Source organism: Trachemys scripta, chromosome 12 (genome assembly GCF_013100865.1).
Source record: "Trachemys scripta elegans isolate TJP31775 chromosome 12, CAS_Tse_1.0, whole genome shotgun sequence".
Classification (NCBI taxonomy): Eukaryota; Metazoa; Chordata; order Testudines; family Emydidae; genus Trachemys; species Trachemys scripta.
The window spans coordinates 42,758,008-42,774,829 of NC_048309.1; the positions used below are offsets into that span (position 1 = coordinate 42,758,008).

General features: G+C 54.4%; 1 protein-coding gene across 3 annotated transcripts in view; it reads right to left on the bottom strand.

Annotated features, from left to right (window-relative positions):
- The window catches only part of LOC117885702, a 32,475-nt gene extending 18,799 nt beyond the window's left edge, over nt 1-13,676 (bottom strand). For 2 of the 3 annotated variants that reach the window (XR_004647818.1, XR_004647817.1), the window contains exons 1-2: nt 2,989-3,319; nt 2,668-2,737 (exon numbers count right to left, since the gene is read on the bottom strand). Coding sequence is in view for 1 of the 3 variants with exons in the window: in XM_034787110.1 (XP_034643001.1) it covers nt 2,668-2,670 (3 nt within the window). In the remaining 2 variants the exon portion in view is untranslated. Of the gene's footprint in view, nt 1-2,667; nt 2,738-2,988; nt 3,320-13,175 lie in introns of those variants that run through there. The other variant, XM_034787110.1, reaches the window with a different exon arrangement.
- Between the last annotated feature and the right edge of the window lie 3,146 nt (nt 13,677-16,822).

Here is a 16,822-nt window from a genome sequence, read left to right on the forward strand (position 1 = left end):
GGGTGACCGTGCAGAGGCTGCAGGGTGAGCGGGGGAGCAGGCGGCGCAGGGGCTGCAGGGCGAGGAGGAGCAGGGCAGGCAGGCGGGGGGTGACCGTGCAGAGGCTGCAGGGTGAGCGGGGGAGCAGGCGGCGCAGGGGCTGCAGGGCGAGGAGGAGCAGGGCAGGCAGGCGGGGGGTGACCGTGCAGAGGCTGCAGGGTGAGCGGGGGAGCAGGCGGCGCAGGGGCTGCAGGGCGAGGAGGAGCAGGGCAGGCAGGCGGGGGGTGACCGTGCAGAGGCTGCAGGGTGAGCGGGGGAGCAGGCGGCGCAGGGGCTGCAGGGCGAGGAGGAGCAGGGCAGGCAGGCGGGGGGTGACCGTGCAGAGGCTGCAGGGTGAGCGGGGGAGCAGGCGGCGCAGGGGCTGCAGGGCGAGGAGGAGCAGGGCAGGCAGGCGGGGGGTGACCGTGCAGAGGCTGCAGGGTGAGCGGGGGAGCAGGCGGCGCAGGGGCTGCAGGGCGAGGAGGAGCAGGGCAGGCAGGCGGGGGGTGACCGTGCAGAGGCTGCAGGGTGAGCGGGGGAGCAGGCGGCGCAGGGGCTGCAGGGCGAGGAGGAGCAGGGCAGGCAGGCGGGGGGTGACCGTGCAGAGGCTGCAGGGTGAGCGGGGGAGCAGGCGGCGCAGGGGCTGCAGGGCGAGGAGGAGCAGGGCAGGCAGGCGGGGGGTGACCGTGCAGAGGCTGCAGGGTGAGCGGGGGAGCAGGCGGCGCAGGGGCTGCAGGGCGAGGAGGAGCAGGGCAGGCAGGCGGGGGGTGACCGTGCAGAGGCTGCAGGGTGAGCGGGGGAGCAGGCGGCGCAGGGGCTGCAGGGCGAGGAGGAGCAGGGCAGGCAGGCGGGGGGTGACCGTGCAGAGGCTGCAGGGTGAGCGGGGGAGCAGGCGGCGCAGGGGCTGCAGGGCGAGGAGGAGCAGGGCAGGCAGGCGGGGGGTGACCGTGCAGAGGCTGCAGGGTGAGCGGGGGAGCAGGCGGCGCAGGGGCTGCAGGGCGAGGAGGAGCAGGGCAGGCAGGCGGGGGGTGACCGTGCAGAGGCTGCAGGGTGAGCGGGGGAGCAGGCGGCGCAGGGGCTGCAGGGCGAGGAGGAGCAGGGCAGGCAGGCGGGGGGTGACCGTGCAGAGGCTGCAGGGTGAGCGGGGGAGCAGGCGGCGCAGGGGCTGCAGGGCGAGGAGGAGCAGGGCAGGCAGGCGGGGGGTGACCGTGCAGAGGCTGCAGGGTGAGCGGGGGAGCAGGCGGCGCAGGGGCTGCAGGGCGAGGAGGAGCAGGGCAGGCAGGCGGGGGGTGACCGTGCAGAGGCTGCAGGGTGAGCGGGGGAGCAGGCGGCGCAGGGGCTGCAGGGCGAGGAGGAGCAGGGCAGGCAGGCGGGGGGTGACCGTGCAGAGGCTGCAGGGTGAGCGGGGGAGCAGGCGGCGCAGGGGCTGCAGGGCGAGGAGGAGCAGGGCAGGCAGGCGGGGGGTGACCGTGCAGAGGCTGCAGGGTGAGCGGGGGAGCAGGCGGCGCAGGGGCTGCAGGGCGAGGAGGAGCAGGGCAGGCAGGCGGGGGGTGACCGTGCAGAGGCTGCAGGGTGAGCGGGGGAGCAGGCGGCGCAGGGGCTGCAGGGCGAGGAGGAGCAGGGCAGGCAGGCGGGGGGTGACCGTGCAGAGGCTGCAGGGTGAGCGGGGGAGCAGGCGGCGCAGGGGCTGCAGGGCGAGGAGGAGCAGGGCAGGCAGGCGGGGGGTGACCGTGCAGAGGCTGCAGGGTGAGCGGGGGAGCAGGCGGCGCAGGGGCTGCAGGGCGAGGAGGAGCAGGGCAGGCAGGCGGGGGGTGACCGTGCAGAGGCTGCAGGGTGAGCGGGGGAGCAGGCGGCGCAGGGGCTGCAGGGCGAGGAGGAGCAGGGCAGGCAGGCGGGGGGTGACCGTGCAGAGGCTGCAGGGTGAGCGGGGGAGCAGGTGGCGCAGGGGCTGCAGGGCGAGGAGGAGCAGGGCAGGGAGGGGGTGACCGTGCAGAGGCTGCAGGGTGAGCGGGGGAGCAGGCGGTGCAGGGGCTGCAGGGCGAGGAGGAGCAGGGCAGGCAGGCAGGCGGGGGGTGACTGTGCAGACGCTGCAGGTGTGAGCCAGGGAGCAGGTGGCGCAGGGCTGCAGGGCTGCAGGGCGAGGAGGAGCAGGGCAAGTGGGGGGTGACCGTGCAGACGCTGCAGGGTGAGACTCTGAACAACCTGCAGCGGCGGCGAGCTGCCTCCACGAGTCTGCTGCTCCTCAGCCTCCCCCTCCCCTGCTGCCCCTTCCCCTCTGCCGGGGCTCGGCTTAGCGAGCCGGCAGCTGCAGGCGGGAGGGAGCCTCTTCCTCCTCGCCGGGGAGCCGGGAAACCAGCCGCCGCCGCCTGCCGCCCGGGAGCGAGTCAGGCTGGGGATGGGGGCGGCGTTGTGGAGCCGAGAGCCAGCCGGCGGCCGCATGCAAAACCCAGCTCCGGACCCGCTCCCCCCCTAGCTACGCTACTGCCTGGGACAGGAATTGGGCAGCCCTGGGAGGTGTCTGCAGAGATATCTCCTAGGTGTGCCCTGCAGCGCTATCTCCAGCGGGTGGCCTTGTCCTGAGGGAGCGAGGAGGGGAAAGCCCAGCGTCCTGCCCTGGGAGGATCCTGCCTCACACAGGATCCTAATTACCATCGTTGGTATATCTGACTTCAGCACGTCTCCACCGTCTCACCCCGTAAGGACGAAGGGAAGGGCCGCCCTGCGTGGAGATAAAGAGGGGAGGAAATATCAATAGTTATCCTGATGAATAACTCCGAGCCCAGTAAGGGGTCCACGAATAAAACTGAAAAGAAAACAATGCCCCTAAATTCCCTCAATCTGACCCGCAGCCCCCTCAATACCAGCCCTGGGCTCACCCCTCCCACCCTCCTCTGCCGGTGCCCCTCAATCCTCACCCACAGCCCCTGCTAGCCCAGCCCTAGGCTGGCTGGTCATGAGGAAGATACTCACTGCTAGGAGTTGTGTTTGCAGTCATTGTCCCTGCCTGGGCGTCTCCCGCTGGGGTGGATGAAGCTGGGGATTTCTGTGGAGGATCCTCCGCAACATGACAAGCTCATAAAGGAACGAGATTATCAGGCAGAGCTGGGCATTCCCGTCCCCTTCCCCTGACCTTCCTCTCTGGGCGTCACCCACATGCCCTGTTCTTCCCTGGCTTCCCGGAATGCAATTCCCCTTCCCCGCAGTCTGCAGGGAGCCCGTAACCGGATGCAGGGCCGGCTCCAGCGTTTTTGCCACCCCAAGCAGCAGGAAAAAAAAGCCGTGATCGGTGGCAGCTCTACCGCTGCCGCTTGATTCTTCGGCGGCAATTCGGCAGCAGGTCCTTCCCTCCGAGAGGGGCTGAGGGACCTGCCGCCGAAGAAACAGACATGCCGCCCCTCTGCATTGGCCGCCCCAAGCACCGGCTTCTTGCACTGGTGCCTGGAGCCGGCCCTGACCAGATGGCCTCTCTGGGGCTGGGACACACCTGCACCCGGATTGTCCTGAGGCTTGTGCCTTCCCAACCTTCTCAACCGTCCCCGACGACTGTCCCCCTTTCGGGAGTTTGATTTGTCTTTCGTCCCCCCAAGTTACACCTCACTTTAAAGCTACTTGCTTACAAAATCAGACATCAAAATACAAAAATGTCCCAGCCCACGACTACTGAAAAGTGGCTTCCTTTTGCTTTTCATGCAGCCTGTTGTGCAGTCCGTACGTAGAGCAGTACAAACAAGTCACGGTCTGTATGAAATTTTAGTTTCTAGTGACTTTGCTAGTGCTTTTTATGTAGCCTGTTGTACAATGAGGCAAATCTCTAGATGATGTACCCCCTGGAAGACCTCTGCATACCCCTAGGGGTACACTTACCCCTGGTCGAGAACCACTGGGCTATATCAGTGGTTCTCAACCTTTTTTCATTTGTGGACCCTTTGTCTGTATATACAGTGGAATTCTGTTCAGTCAGTTTTCAGTCTAAGTCTTCCATGGACTCCTGTCGACATAGTTTGTGGAGCCCCAGGCCTCTGCAGACCACAGGTTGAGAACCACTGGTCTACATTGACCCGGGGAACAAGAGGCCCAACTCAGCCTGGCTCATACAAGCAGCATTGCCAACTCTCATGATGTTGTCATGAGTCTCATGATAATTAGTGTTTTCCTTAAAGTCCCAGCTCCTGGAGTCAAGTGGATCTGTGATAATTTCAGCCTTCATTCTTAAAGGAAAAGTAAGTTTCTAGCCCTTGTGGCTGTGGAGAAAGCTTCAGAATGTGACCCCAGTGCACCCTAAAGGGCAATACTGAATTGCTAAGTGTTAGAGGGTTTTCCCTTCACCCTCCCACTTCCCTGGTTCTTGTCACGCACACAGCAAGCAGCAAAAGACCAGAAGTCCAAAGCGCAGACACTGCAATGTTTACTGGGGTTAGTTTCCAAGCAAACATATTCCAAAGCCCTTCACATCAGTCGGGCTTATCCGAGACTGTTCCCCAGTGTTCTGTTCCTAGCTCTGACACCGCAGAGCGTTTACCCCACGTCCCCCTTCCCAGTGATGCCATAGAGCTTTGCCTGTGTCCCTGTTCCCCGTTCCCTATTCCCTGTTCCCGTTCCTCACCCCTTAGCCAACATGATTCCAATTTCCCTTCCCCCTCTTCCTCTTTGAGCCCAGTGTGTATAGTAATATTCTCAGCTATACCTTAACCAATTATTTTACTGAAATTTAACTAACCAATCCTAACATATTGTAACATAATTCTCTAACCAGTTATATCCCACTACCCTAATTAACTTACACATAGCAAAATTAATTATACAGCAGACAGAAACAATTACAGAACCAGACAGATTAACAATAGAAAAGCGGGGGCCATAAAGATAAAACATATAGAAACGAGGGTTTCACAACCACAACCACTGATAAGTGAATTCTTGCCAGACCGGATGCTATCAAACTAAGTTCTCTGTAACCATCGTAAGATCTGTTTATCTGGTGGGGATGGGCACTATCAGGACAGGATTGTCTTCCTAACAGCCCATCCCACCTTATTTCAGTGGGGCTGGTTTGGGATGGGAGGATGTGACCATTCGCTTCCCGGCTTATAACTGCCCCTGCTGCTTAGCCAAAGGCCTTAGCCCAGGGGTCGGCAACCTTTCGGAAGTGCTGAGCTGAGACTTCATTTAGTCCCTCTGATTTAAGATTTACATTAATACATGTGAACGTTTTTAGAAGGTCTCTTTCTATAAGTCTATACTATATAACTAAACTATTGTATGTAAGGTAAATAAGATTTTTAAAATGTTTAAGGAGCTTCATTTAAAATTAAATTAAAATGCAGAGCCCCCTATGGCTTGCTGCCCCAGGCACGTGCTTACTGCGCTGGTGCCTGGAGCCGCCCCTGTTTAGGGGGTTCAGGAACAGGAATCTTGTTCCCAAGGGGACGATAGGTGTGGTATTAATCCATGAAATTCCTGGTCCCACCATTCACAAAGGCTGTTTCCCTACTTGGTCCAGCTTCCACACGGAAGTGTCTTTATCATTCCACCAGACGGTGATCAGATTACCAATACCCCAAGTAATTTGTCCTTTTGCACTCAGTTGTCTGATGGGGTAAGGTCTGGACACCTCAAATCTTTTTAATTGACTCCCAGCAATACACAGTAACAAGCGGGGTGCGGATGGAGTTTGGAGATTAAAGTTCCATTATTGATTTGGAAGGTTTCTATTGTGCTTCCCTTAACCACTTATCCAGTGTGGTTTTCTGTAAAAAAGCACCGAACCAGTAATATGCAGTGTAACCCTCGTAGCCCTTTAATTGCATGGCATCTTTCCACCGAGGCTGTTCCTCTGTTTCAACCAAGTACAGAGAGGGCCCGAATTAATCTCAGATTGGCCCAGGACCTGACCACTCTCCTTTGGGAAATTTTTAATTTGGAGCTGGTTCAATCGTAATCATAACGTGGCTTCCAAATTGCCATTGTTTGATATCGCTGCTTTCATCAAATGCCTGAGTCACGTTTTGCTGTGCTGCAGCTGCTCCTTGAACGGTGCCCAGCCAATATTTACAGCTGTTCACCCAGGTGGCGGTTGCCAGTGCTGTAATTGTTTCCCAGTCTGGGGGCTACAGCAAGTTTTCCCAGCCAGGCTTAGGTCTCCCAAAGAGTATTTCATAGGCACTAAATCCTGTCATGCGGTTTGGGCGGCCTCGGATCCTCATTAGAACCCAGGGAAGGGCCACGTCCCAATCTGTTCCCAGCTCATTACACACTTTAGACAGTTCAATTTTAAGAGCTTTATTCGTCCTTTCCACCTCTCCCCCAGCTTGAGGGTGGTAGGGGACGTGTGACAGTAGGGGAATCCCGGCCCAGGTCCCCATACTTCGGTATCCCTGTCCGATAAAGGCATTGTCCCGGCCCATTGTCAGAATCAGTGCTGTGTGGCAGCCCCCATCTTGGAAAAATTTCAGCTATTAACATTTTTGCAGCTGCAGCACTGTTTTCTTTCTCTATTTTTATTTTCTACCCATTTGCTAAAACTATCCACAATTACCAACAACGATCTGCTTCCCCAAGGAGTAGTACGCAAGGGTCCTACAAAAGCAACCTGTAAACGTTGGAAGGGGCCTTCTAACGCTTGATGCAATAACTCTCCACATGGGGCTGGCGCTTCCACTAGGCGACCCTAGGCGGTCTCATAGGGGGGCAGGATTTGGGGGGTGGCATTTTGCCACCCTCGGCGGAAATTCAATGGGGGGGGTCCTTCCGCTCCGGGTCTTCGGCGGAAATTCAGCGGCAGGTCCTTCACTCGCTCCGGGACCCGCCGCCGAAGTGCCCCGAAGACCCGGAGTGGAAGGACACCCCCCCCGCCGAATGCTCAGAGGAGGGGCGTTGCCACCCAGGGCAGCAAAAACCCTGGCGCTACTCCTGTCTCCATGTCTTTTTCTTCTAGCAGGGTCTTGCTTAGCACATGTTAAACAGCTATGAATATGCAGGTTTAAATCCTCTTTCACTCCAGGCCACCATCCCAGTTTTTTAGTTTTTCTAATGCCTCTTCCTGTTTTGGATCACCTCCCACAACTGAACCATGTATCCATCCTCAAAGGAGGTACTGTATCTGCTGATGGATTTCCAGAACCCATTTATTTTCTGGTTTTGCCAGAATTAGGTCTCCCTCCTTTCTCACGATACAAGGACTTATGTCTCAGGACCTCATCTTAATTTTATTTGGTGACCCCTAGTGTGACGCTATCTGATTAAAATATGACCATATAGATCATTGTTGCAACCACCGTTCTACATTTGCACCAAATCTTTTACAAAGGTTGTCAAGTGAGATGTCTATGAAAAGGTCATGATTTGCGGGTTATGATTATGCTATCTGTATGCATGGATCATTTTTGTATTTGAAGTTATAAGTATTGGCTCTATACCTGGATTTCAAATGTTGGCTCCTGGGGTAATGCCCACAAGGTAGTGCCCAGCTCATCTTGGAGGGACTATTCAAGTTAAGTGGTTCATCAAGAAACACTTGGTTAACAATGTTCTATGGGAGACGCCCACCTACACTGAGTGGACTGTCATGTAAACGTGCTGTCTGGAGTGTAGATAATGGCTTCCTGCAATGACTGAGGGAAATTGGGCATGAACATGTGACTTGCCCATGTGATGCCAAACTCCATCTTGTTGCTGTAATTTTCCACAGTAAGAACAATGGGATGCCCTCCACATTGCAAAAGCTATAAAAGGCCCTGGAAACACCTCCATTTTGTCTTCAATCCTGCTTCTTACCTCTGGAGGAACTTTGCTACAAACTGAAGCTCTGAACAAAGGACTTAATGACCCATCCAAGCTGTGAGTGTACTCCAGAGACTTGATTTGAGCCAGCAGTTTATTCCATCACTGCTACAAGCCTGAACCAAAAAGTTTGCCAATATTATATGTGATTGATTCCATTTAACCAACTGTAACTCTCACTTTTCTTTCTTTCTTTCTTTTTATAAGTAAACCTTTAGATTTTAGATACTAAAGTATTGGCATCAGCATGATTTTGGGGTAAGCTCTAAGTTATATATTGACCTGGGTGTGTGGCTGGTCGTTTTGGATCAGAAGAAGCTATTATTTGATGAGACTGGTTGTAAAGAACCACTCATCTCTGAATCCAGTGGTTTTGGTGGTGATATAAGAACCGGGGTGCCTGAGGAAACTGCCTTTATGTTTTCTTGTTAGACAGTGCGGTGAAACAGGAGTTTACTTTTATGGTTGGTTTGGTAAATCTAATAAAAGAATAACCACCAGTTTTGGGTTGTGTTTGCCCTATTTCTCAGCAGTTCGGCCTGTATTTGGCATCCTCAGTTGTGACCCACTAAGGCCCGGTTACACCTAGTCCTTGTGTTAGAAGAAGGAGTAAATAACACTTCCTTCTTTACTTTCTCCACACCAGTCATGATTTTATAGACCGCTATCATATTCCCCCTCAGTCGTCTCTTTTCCAAGCTGAAATGTTCCAGTCTTATTAATCTCACCTCATATGGCAGCCGTTCCAGACCCCTCATCATTTTGTTGATAAACTTTTGGGCTAAAGCACTACCAAATGTAAAAGGATCACAGTGTGATTCATAGTAAGAGATAGTCCTTGTCCCAAGCAGGTTACATGTTGAACAGACCAAAAAAAAGGGAATGGTCACAGGATTCAACATAAGGCAAAGTAGTCACCCCATGTGAAGATGAGCCCACCTGTTGTTAACTCAATGAATGTTGTTATTATTTGCCCTCAGTCAAGCAACACCATGGGATTTAAAATGCAGCTTATTCTGGGCTGGAGTTCACCTGACTCTTCTAAAACAGGATGTGTGCAAAATGCATCACTGAATTTCCTGTTTAAAGCTGAGATTCTCCTGCCGCTACAGCTCTTGGAGAGAAGATCCAGACAATCTGCATCCCCCTGTGTCTGTGCAATTAACAGCAAATTCCCATGAGAGCCCTCCTCAGAATCAGAGGGATGCTATTATGGCTTGATATTGCATCCTTTCTAGTGGTTCTCACATATAATTTCATTCCTGCAGACATGAGAGACGCCCACGTATTATTAGAGAAGTCTCCATGTCTCTCTTTTACTATCCAGGGATCCAGCCACAATTAGAATTTGTGGCATCTGGTGGAGAAGTTAAAATGCTCAAGGACTCTCTCTGGATCTCCTGCAAAACCTCTGGATTCAGTTTTGGTGATTATGGGACGACCTGGTACAGAAACACACCTGGAAAGGGACCGGAGTGGCTCTCAACCATTAGTCATTGGGCTGGAGGTACAAAAAATTATGCTGCTTCAGTGAAAGGCCAATTCACCATCTCCGGGCACAGTCCCAACAACCTGTTGTATTTGCACATGACTAACCTTAGACCTGAAGACGCTGCCGAGTATTTCTGCATGTTGGACGCAGTGTGCAGAAGGAGTTGGAGCTCAGACAAGAATGGTTTTTACTGCAGAAGATTTCTGCTGCGGAAGCTGAAAGCCTGAACAGTAGAAAATCCCAAAGGAAACCGGCTCAGACAATCCACTCGGCTTTAACAATAGTAACAGGTTACCTGCTGCCATCCACTTCTTTCCCTGACCCTGGATCCTCGGATTCCTTCCCCCTTCCCCTAGTGCCAGCCTTCCCCAGTCCCCTTGTGGCAACCTCATTCCTCCAGCTCTATCCAACAGAAACCAAAGCCTCTCACCAGGCCTTGTAGGGACTTCTTCCAAAGGAGCTGATCTGTGCTTTAAAATGGGGGCAGAGGGAGGTCTTGGAAGATGCATGGGGATGTGTCCAACATGGGAGAGGGGATAGAGAGAACATGCAATGTGTTAGTGGGTTTCCTGAACAAGAGGGCAAGAACTGGGGGGCTTAGACATATTGGATGTGACCTGTGCAGGCATGCAGGGCCTCCATCTACCTAGTTATCCTTAATGGACTCACATCCATGCTCCGGCCGGGTGGTGCTGCCTCACACCAGCTCCGACCCCTGCATTGATCCAGGTCCATTCTCTCTCTCGCACCCATGGCAGCTGTGGCATGGCGCAGAGCTGACCGAGTGGGTGGAGCCCACCCCCCTGCCGGAGGCCGACCATCACGTCAGCCCAGGCTCCAAGTGCAGCGAGGCTGGGTGGGGTTGGACCGGAGCGAACACCACCACCGACAGGCTGCAGGAGGTGGTGAGGGACGGCACACGCAGAGAACAGTGCTGGCATTACCACTAGGGTTGCCAATTTTGGTTGGACATATTTCCGGAGGTTTCATCTTCTGACATAATCTTTAATTCAGGATTAATCTTTAATTCCTGGAGACTCCAGGAGGCTCCAGAAGGGCTGGCAACCCTAATAATGACCCCACCACCACGCTGTGGGCCAGCAAACCCCATGCCAAGAAATCGGTGTTCCAGGTAAATATCCCCCCACCCAGAGCCGCCAGCCAGCAGCAAGCTGCTTCAGGGCAAGGAGCTGATGGAAACCACCACGGCCGTGCCCCTCCCATGCTGCACTGCCCCAAGAGGGGAGCTCCTGGTGCATCATGGGAGATGCAGCCCAGCCAGGGAGCCCAACATCTAGGACATCTCTGGAGAGGTATCGCCAGCGTTAGTGCCCTCCTGCAAGGCGCTGGTGGAAACGGGATGAAATTTAACATGGGCCCATGCACATAGGGACAAGTAAGAAGAAAATTCCTGCTCTGAGCTGGGGACTCATCAGCTGGAAGCGACAGAGGAGGAGGGAGACTTGGGTGTGTCAGTGGATTACAGGATGACCATGGGCCACAAACGGGATGCGTCCGGGAGAAAGGCCAATACGGTTCTGGGATGGAGCAGCCCAGGTGTCTCCAGTAGAGAGAGGGACATTTTAATGCCAACGTAGAAGGCACCGGGCAGAGCTCAGCTGGAATCCGGTGCAGAGTTCTGGGCAGCCCTGTCCCAGAAAGAGGGATCCTGGCTGGACCAGGTGCCGAGAATGGCTGGTGGGACAATCAGGGAAATGGAGAGTCAGTCTGATGAGAGTGGAGTAAAACACCTGGGCTAGGTTAGCCTAAAACACAGGCTGGGCGGGGTCTGATTGTTCTACAGATACATCAGGAGCGGGGGGAACACCAGGGAGGGAGACGAGCTGTTGAAACTAAAGGACAAATCAAATGGGGATAAATGTGGCAGGGATCAATGGAGGCTGGAGATTAGGAGAAGGTATCTAACCATAAGAGGGGGAAGGTTCTGGAACAACCTCCAATGGGAGCAGTTGCGGGGGAGGGGAACAACCTAACAAGGATACAGACAGAGCTTGATAAGTTTATGGATAGGATGATATGACAGGGCTGCCAGAGACAGGAGGAACTGGATTCCATGACCCAGTAGGAGCCTTCCAGTCCTGTGTTCCCACAAGAAGGAATAGGGGCATGAGGCACCTGAAATACACCTCCCATGATGCACCATGACCAGAAATGTTTAGGCTTTGATTTTTAACAACATGTTTCAGGGAAAATGTTGAAAATGGAGAAATGCCCCACGCCCACATTTTATGAGCATCTCTATTGTTCGCCTTCCCTGGAGGGTCTTCAGGTGACCTCAACTCCAAGGCTACCCAACAGACAGGGCCCTGGGTGAAATCCAGGCCCCATAGACGTGAATGGGAGCTTCGCTGTTGACGTCCATAGGGGCAGGATCTCACTGGAAAGGAGGGAGAGTCAGTGTTCCCGTCCCGCAGGAAATGGCAACATTTCAATCTTTGTTTTCGAAGAAAAGTTGAGACGTCAACATTTCTGCCAGAATGGAAATTCCAAAAGCAGGTTTGACTCAGAAATGTCAAAATGTTTCATTGCAACATTTTCAGTCAAAATGAAACATGCTGAGATGTGAACAGATTGAGACGTTTCCTTCCATGTGAACAAACTGGAGAGAGTCCAGAGGAGAGAAACAGCAAACAAATGATCCGAGGTTTAGAACAGCTGACCTGGGGAGGAAAGGCTGAAAGAACTGGACATGTTGGGCTAGAAAAGATGAAGCTGAAGGTGGGATGTGATAACTGTCTTCAGATATGTTAAGGGCTGTTATAAAGGGGACAATGATCAAATGTTCTCCGTGTCTACTGAAGACGGAACAAGAAGTAATGGGCTTAATCTGCAGCAAGGAAGATTAAGGTTGTACCTTATGAAAAACTTTCCAACTCTAAGGGTAGTTAAGCTCTGGAACAGGTTAACTAGGGAGGTTGTGGAATCCCAGTCACTGGAGGTGTTCAAGTCCAGGTTGGACATATACCTGTCAGGGACTGTCTAGGTTTATTTGGTCCAGCCTCAGTGCAGAGGGTTAGACTAGATGACCTCTCAAGATCCCTTCCAGCTCGACTTTTCTATGATTCTAAGATTTTGGTTTGCTGAGTTTACCCAAAATGCTTCATTTCGAGCAAGTTCAACATTAAGCTGCAGTTCCTTATCAGTGCATTGCCTTCTGACAGGGGCATGTACAGAAATTTAACTTTGACCCCTTTTGCGGGGGCACGATCTGTATTGCGCCCTGGCTCCGGCAGGAGCTCGCTGCCCTCCCCGCAGCCCTGGGGCTGGGAGGATCTTACTCTCCCTGCCACTGTGGCCTGGAAGAGCTCTGTGCCTCCGACAATTATGTGTGTGGGGGGGTGCCCCTGCTTAACCCCCTTGTGCACATCCCTGCCTTCTGGGAGCTGGACTACATTTCCCACAATGCACTGAGTCTCATGATTCCCATGATGCTCCAAACAGCTCAATCAGAAGCAAATCTGAGTTGCATTATGGGAAATATAGCCCTCCAGGGAGCCAAGTCCTTAAGAGAGAATTGAGACCTGAACTACAACTCCCATAAACCAATGCACAGGTAGAAAAAATCAGTTTAACATATTGTTGAACTGATCCCAAACTAAATGTTTCAGATCATTTTAAAAAAATGAAATATTCTGATTTGGGTGGAATGGACGCAAGATTAAATATTTCATTTTAATTTTCCTGATGGAAAATTAAAAATTCATGGCAAAATCAATTTTTTTCTGTGGAAAATTTCAATTTTGTATAAAGTGCCTTTTTCACAGGTACCTCATTTTGCCCAGCTCTAGATTTTTCTTTCTGCCCATCCATTTCCAGGCTGGTTCTGATTGGCAGAAAGAGCTGGGCTTTCAGCAGCAGAGAATACCTGTCCCAGATGCAATGTGAGTTCTCAGCAGGACAGGCCGGACTGGGTAATATCAATCACTGATGTTATTCTCCTTATTGGCAGGGCGATTCCGGCAGGCCCCTGGTTTCTCTATGGAGAGAGATGAATGGAGAGGTGTGTATAGGGATGGGGGGGATGGATGAAGGAGTGCGTATGGAGATGGATGGGTGTGTGGGGGGATGGATGGGTAGATGGATTGATGCATACATGAATGGATGGAGGCGTGTGTATGGAGATGGATGGAAGGATATGTACAGGAATGGAGAGGGGTATATGGGGATGGATGGATAGATGGATGAAAGGATGTGTAGAAGGATGGACAGATGGGTGTGTAGGATGGAGGAATGGGAGATGGATTGAACAGTGTGTATGGGAGTGGATAGATGCATGGGTAGATAGCATAGGTGCCAGAGATGGGGGCCAGAGGGACATTGTCCCCCCACTTTGAGACCCTGAACTTGGCAGGGGATCAACAAGGCCCCCCCCCNATACCTTCCCTCCCCCCCTTCACTATTTTATTAATTCTTTCTCTCTCCTTTTCCGCCTTCTCTCTTTCCGTCTCTCCTTTTTAACCCCTTCCTTCCCCCTCCTTCCTTCCCAGGTGGCCAGAATGGCTTCAACATCCCGCGGGTCACACCTTGCCCGGAGGTGGCCGACTACCTGGAGATGAGCCCAGAGGAGCTCCAGGTGCTGGACCCCAAGTCCCTGCCCCCCTGTGCCCGACGCCTGCTCTGCGATGCCTACATGTGCCTCTACCACAGCCCCACCCTTGGGCTTTACAAATAGTCTCTCCCCTGGGGTGCAGGGATACGGCGATTGGGGAGAGGGCAACGGAACTATTGCCCAATGAGGGGACTTTATTTGCACCATGAATGCACCTGTGCCTTTAAGAAGCGGCTGGAAACGACTTGGACCTATAGCTCAACCTTGGTATCCTTATGCCCCTTAAAAGGGCTGGATCAGAGCTGGTGTCCCCTGGAGGGGAAAGGTCCTGTGTCCCATTCCCCGCCCTTTGAGCCAGCCGGTCCTCCATCCTGGGGCCAGATGGGAGCTGGCGGCCCCTAGAAGGGAAAGGCCCCATGTCCCATTCCCCACCCCCTGAGCCAGCCAGTCCCACATCCTGGGGCCAGATGGGAGCTGGCGCCATGAGACGAGAAAGGACCTGTGGCCTATTCACCCACCTACATGCAGGTGGTCGAGAGCAAGCACATGAGCTCTGAGCTTTTCTACACCTTGCTGGGGTGCATCATGAGATGGCCTGAACTCATGGGCCTTAGGGGCTGTCCCTGGGCCCCACTTCTTCTGCTGCTTCCCCCCGCCCATTCCCCCGGCCCCCCATAGCCAGTAGGTGCTGATGGCCCCATTGTGACACTGACATTAAAAGCGGACTGGACTGAAAAATTCCACTGCCGTGGGCCTCAACCAAACCAGATTTAAGACTCATCCTTTGCAAACCTGCCTGAGTAAACTGGTGACCTATAGTATCACGGCGCCGAGGAGAACCGGACCTACCCGGTCTTTATCTCAGCAGCTAGGCTCCAGTGCCACTTTGCTGTAGAGGCTTGCCTCACCAAGCGGCCGCTGGAGACATCCTGGGGGGCTTCCAGGAGAGATGGGGGGGCTGTGTGGACATCCCTGGACAAGGCCAGAGCTTGGTTGGAATCCGGGGTGCAATTCTGAGCCCCAGCCGTTGCAGAAGGAGGGAGCAGGCGCCGAGAAGGGACTACCAGGGGAACGGAAAGTCGGGCTGATGAGATGGGAGTGAAAGAGCTGGGCTTGTTTAGTCTAGCAAAGAGCCGGCCGAGAGGGGATCTGTCTGCTGTCTATAAATACATCAGGCCGGGGGCGGGCTAAATACCAGGGAGGGTGAAGAGCTATTGAAGCTAAAGGACAATGTTGGCATGAGAACAAATGGCTGGAAATGGGCCATTAACCAACTCCAGCTGGAAAGTAGGAGGAGGGTTCTCACCACCAGAGGGGTGAGGTGCTGGAATGGCCTCCAATAGGAGGTGTGGGGGCAAATAATCAAGTAGATTTAAGGCTGAGCTGGGCAAATGCATGAGCGCGATTGTATGGCGGGGAGGCAGCCGTCCTCTGTTCCTAATGGTCATGCTTCAGGGTTCCAGCCGGCCAGTGGTAGGGGTCAGGAAGGGATTTCCCACCCAGTGTATGCTGCGAAATTATTTTTGAATCACCTTCCTTGGAAGCCCCAGGGATGGCCACTTCTGGAGAGGGGCCATTGGACAGGGAGGGTAGGGGTCTGAGGTGGCTCCCAGAATCCTCTCTTTCAGGTGCTCGTCTGGCTGGTTCTTGCTCATAGGCCTGGACTCTCGCTGGTCGCCGTATGCGGGGCGGGGAAGCAATTTTCCCTCAGCGGAGCTTGGCAGGAACCTGGGGGAGGTCTGCCTCCCTCTGCACCATGTGGGTGCGGGTCACTTGCCAAGATTAGCTGGATTCCATGGGATGGGCGTGAGCATTGGGCACTAATTGGAGAAGTGGGGGATTAAACTCCCGCTCTGGGTAGACAAGCCCGAAGTGAGACCCGACTTTGGGCCAATTCTGTTCCCAGAGTGGATTGTGATTGACCCCCCAGATCTACTAGCTTCCCCGGCCCTTAGTGATGAGGAAGGTCACAAGGAGCAGTAGCAAGTTTCACTGCCCCCCGCCAGATTGCCCCTGCCACCCGTCAAAAGACCCTCACTTTGTGTGGGCCTGCTACTGCCTCTGTGTCATGCCCAGGGTTTGGGCGGTCAGGGCTGGTGCCAGAGAGAGCCCAGACCTTAGGTTGGGGTCTAAGAGCGATATCCTAAGCTGGGGACCAGGATAAGGGGCAAAAGCTGGTGGCAAAGCCCAAGTATCGATGCTAGGGGTCGGGACTGGAGTCACCCTTCCGGGCCCGGGCTGGGGTCAGCAGACTGAACCGAGAGATGGGTCCGTCTCTGGCTGGCCTCCTTGCACAGCCACTTTCTGGAACGCCTCCTGGGTTCAAATAGAGCATCTGGGCCAATCAGGGACTAGGAGGAAGCTGTCACTCAGTCCAGCCTTCTGAGACGGTACTTCCTGTGGTGGTGATCTTCCAGGGGAGGATGCCTGCGGCCTGGAGGTGTCGGCCACCCCTGCAGAACCTCACCCCAGAGCCTGCTGCTCTCCTAGAGCCGAACCCCCAGGAAATCCTTCTGGGGATCCCCTCTGCCTGGCAAGGGTGGGACCTGGCTGTGCCAGCTCGATATGTGAGGAAGGTCTCTTCCCCGATGCTAGCAGCACCTCATTGGATTGGAGGGGAGCAGTGGTCCCACCCAGGGAAAAGATGGAGCACAGGCCAGCCAATCACCCCCAGAAGGCTGCAGAGGGGAGGGGGCTGTGTAACCATCTGTCCTGCCCACCCCGAGAAGACTTGCAGGAGCAGTGGGGAGCTGATGGGATTGGAGGGGGGGCAGGAGCTTGTGGGGGGGGGGAGAGCAAAGGGCTGCTGCAGCTGGGGAGGGATCAGGAGAGCCCAGAGTGGGGAGGTAAGTAGGGCTTGGGGTGGAGGGTGGTGTAGGGAGCAGGTATCTATAGACTCAGGGCAGTGGGGGTGGGTGGGACGAAGTGGCCATTTTCTGTACCATTTGTGTGAAGCAGGTGTG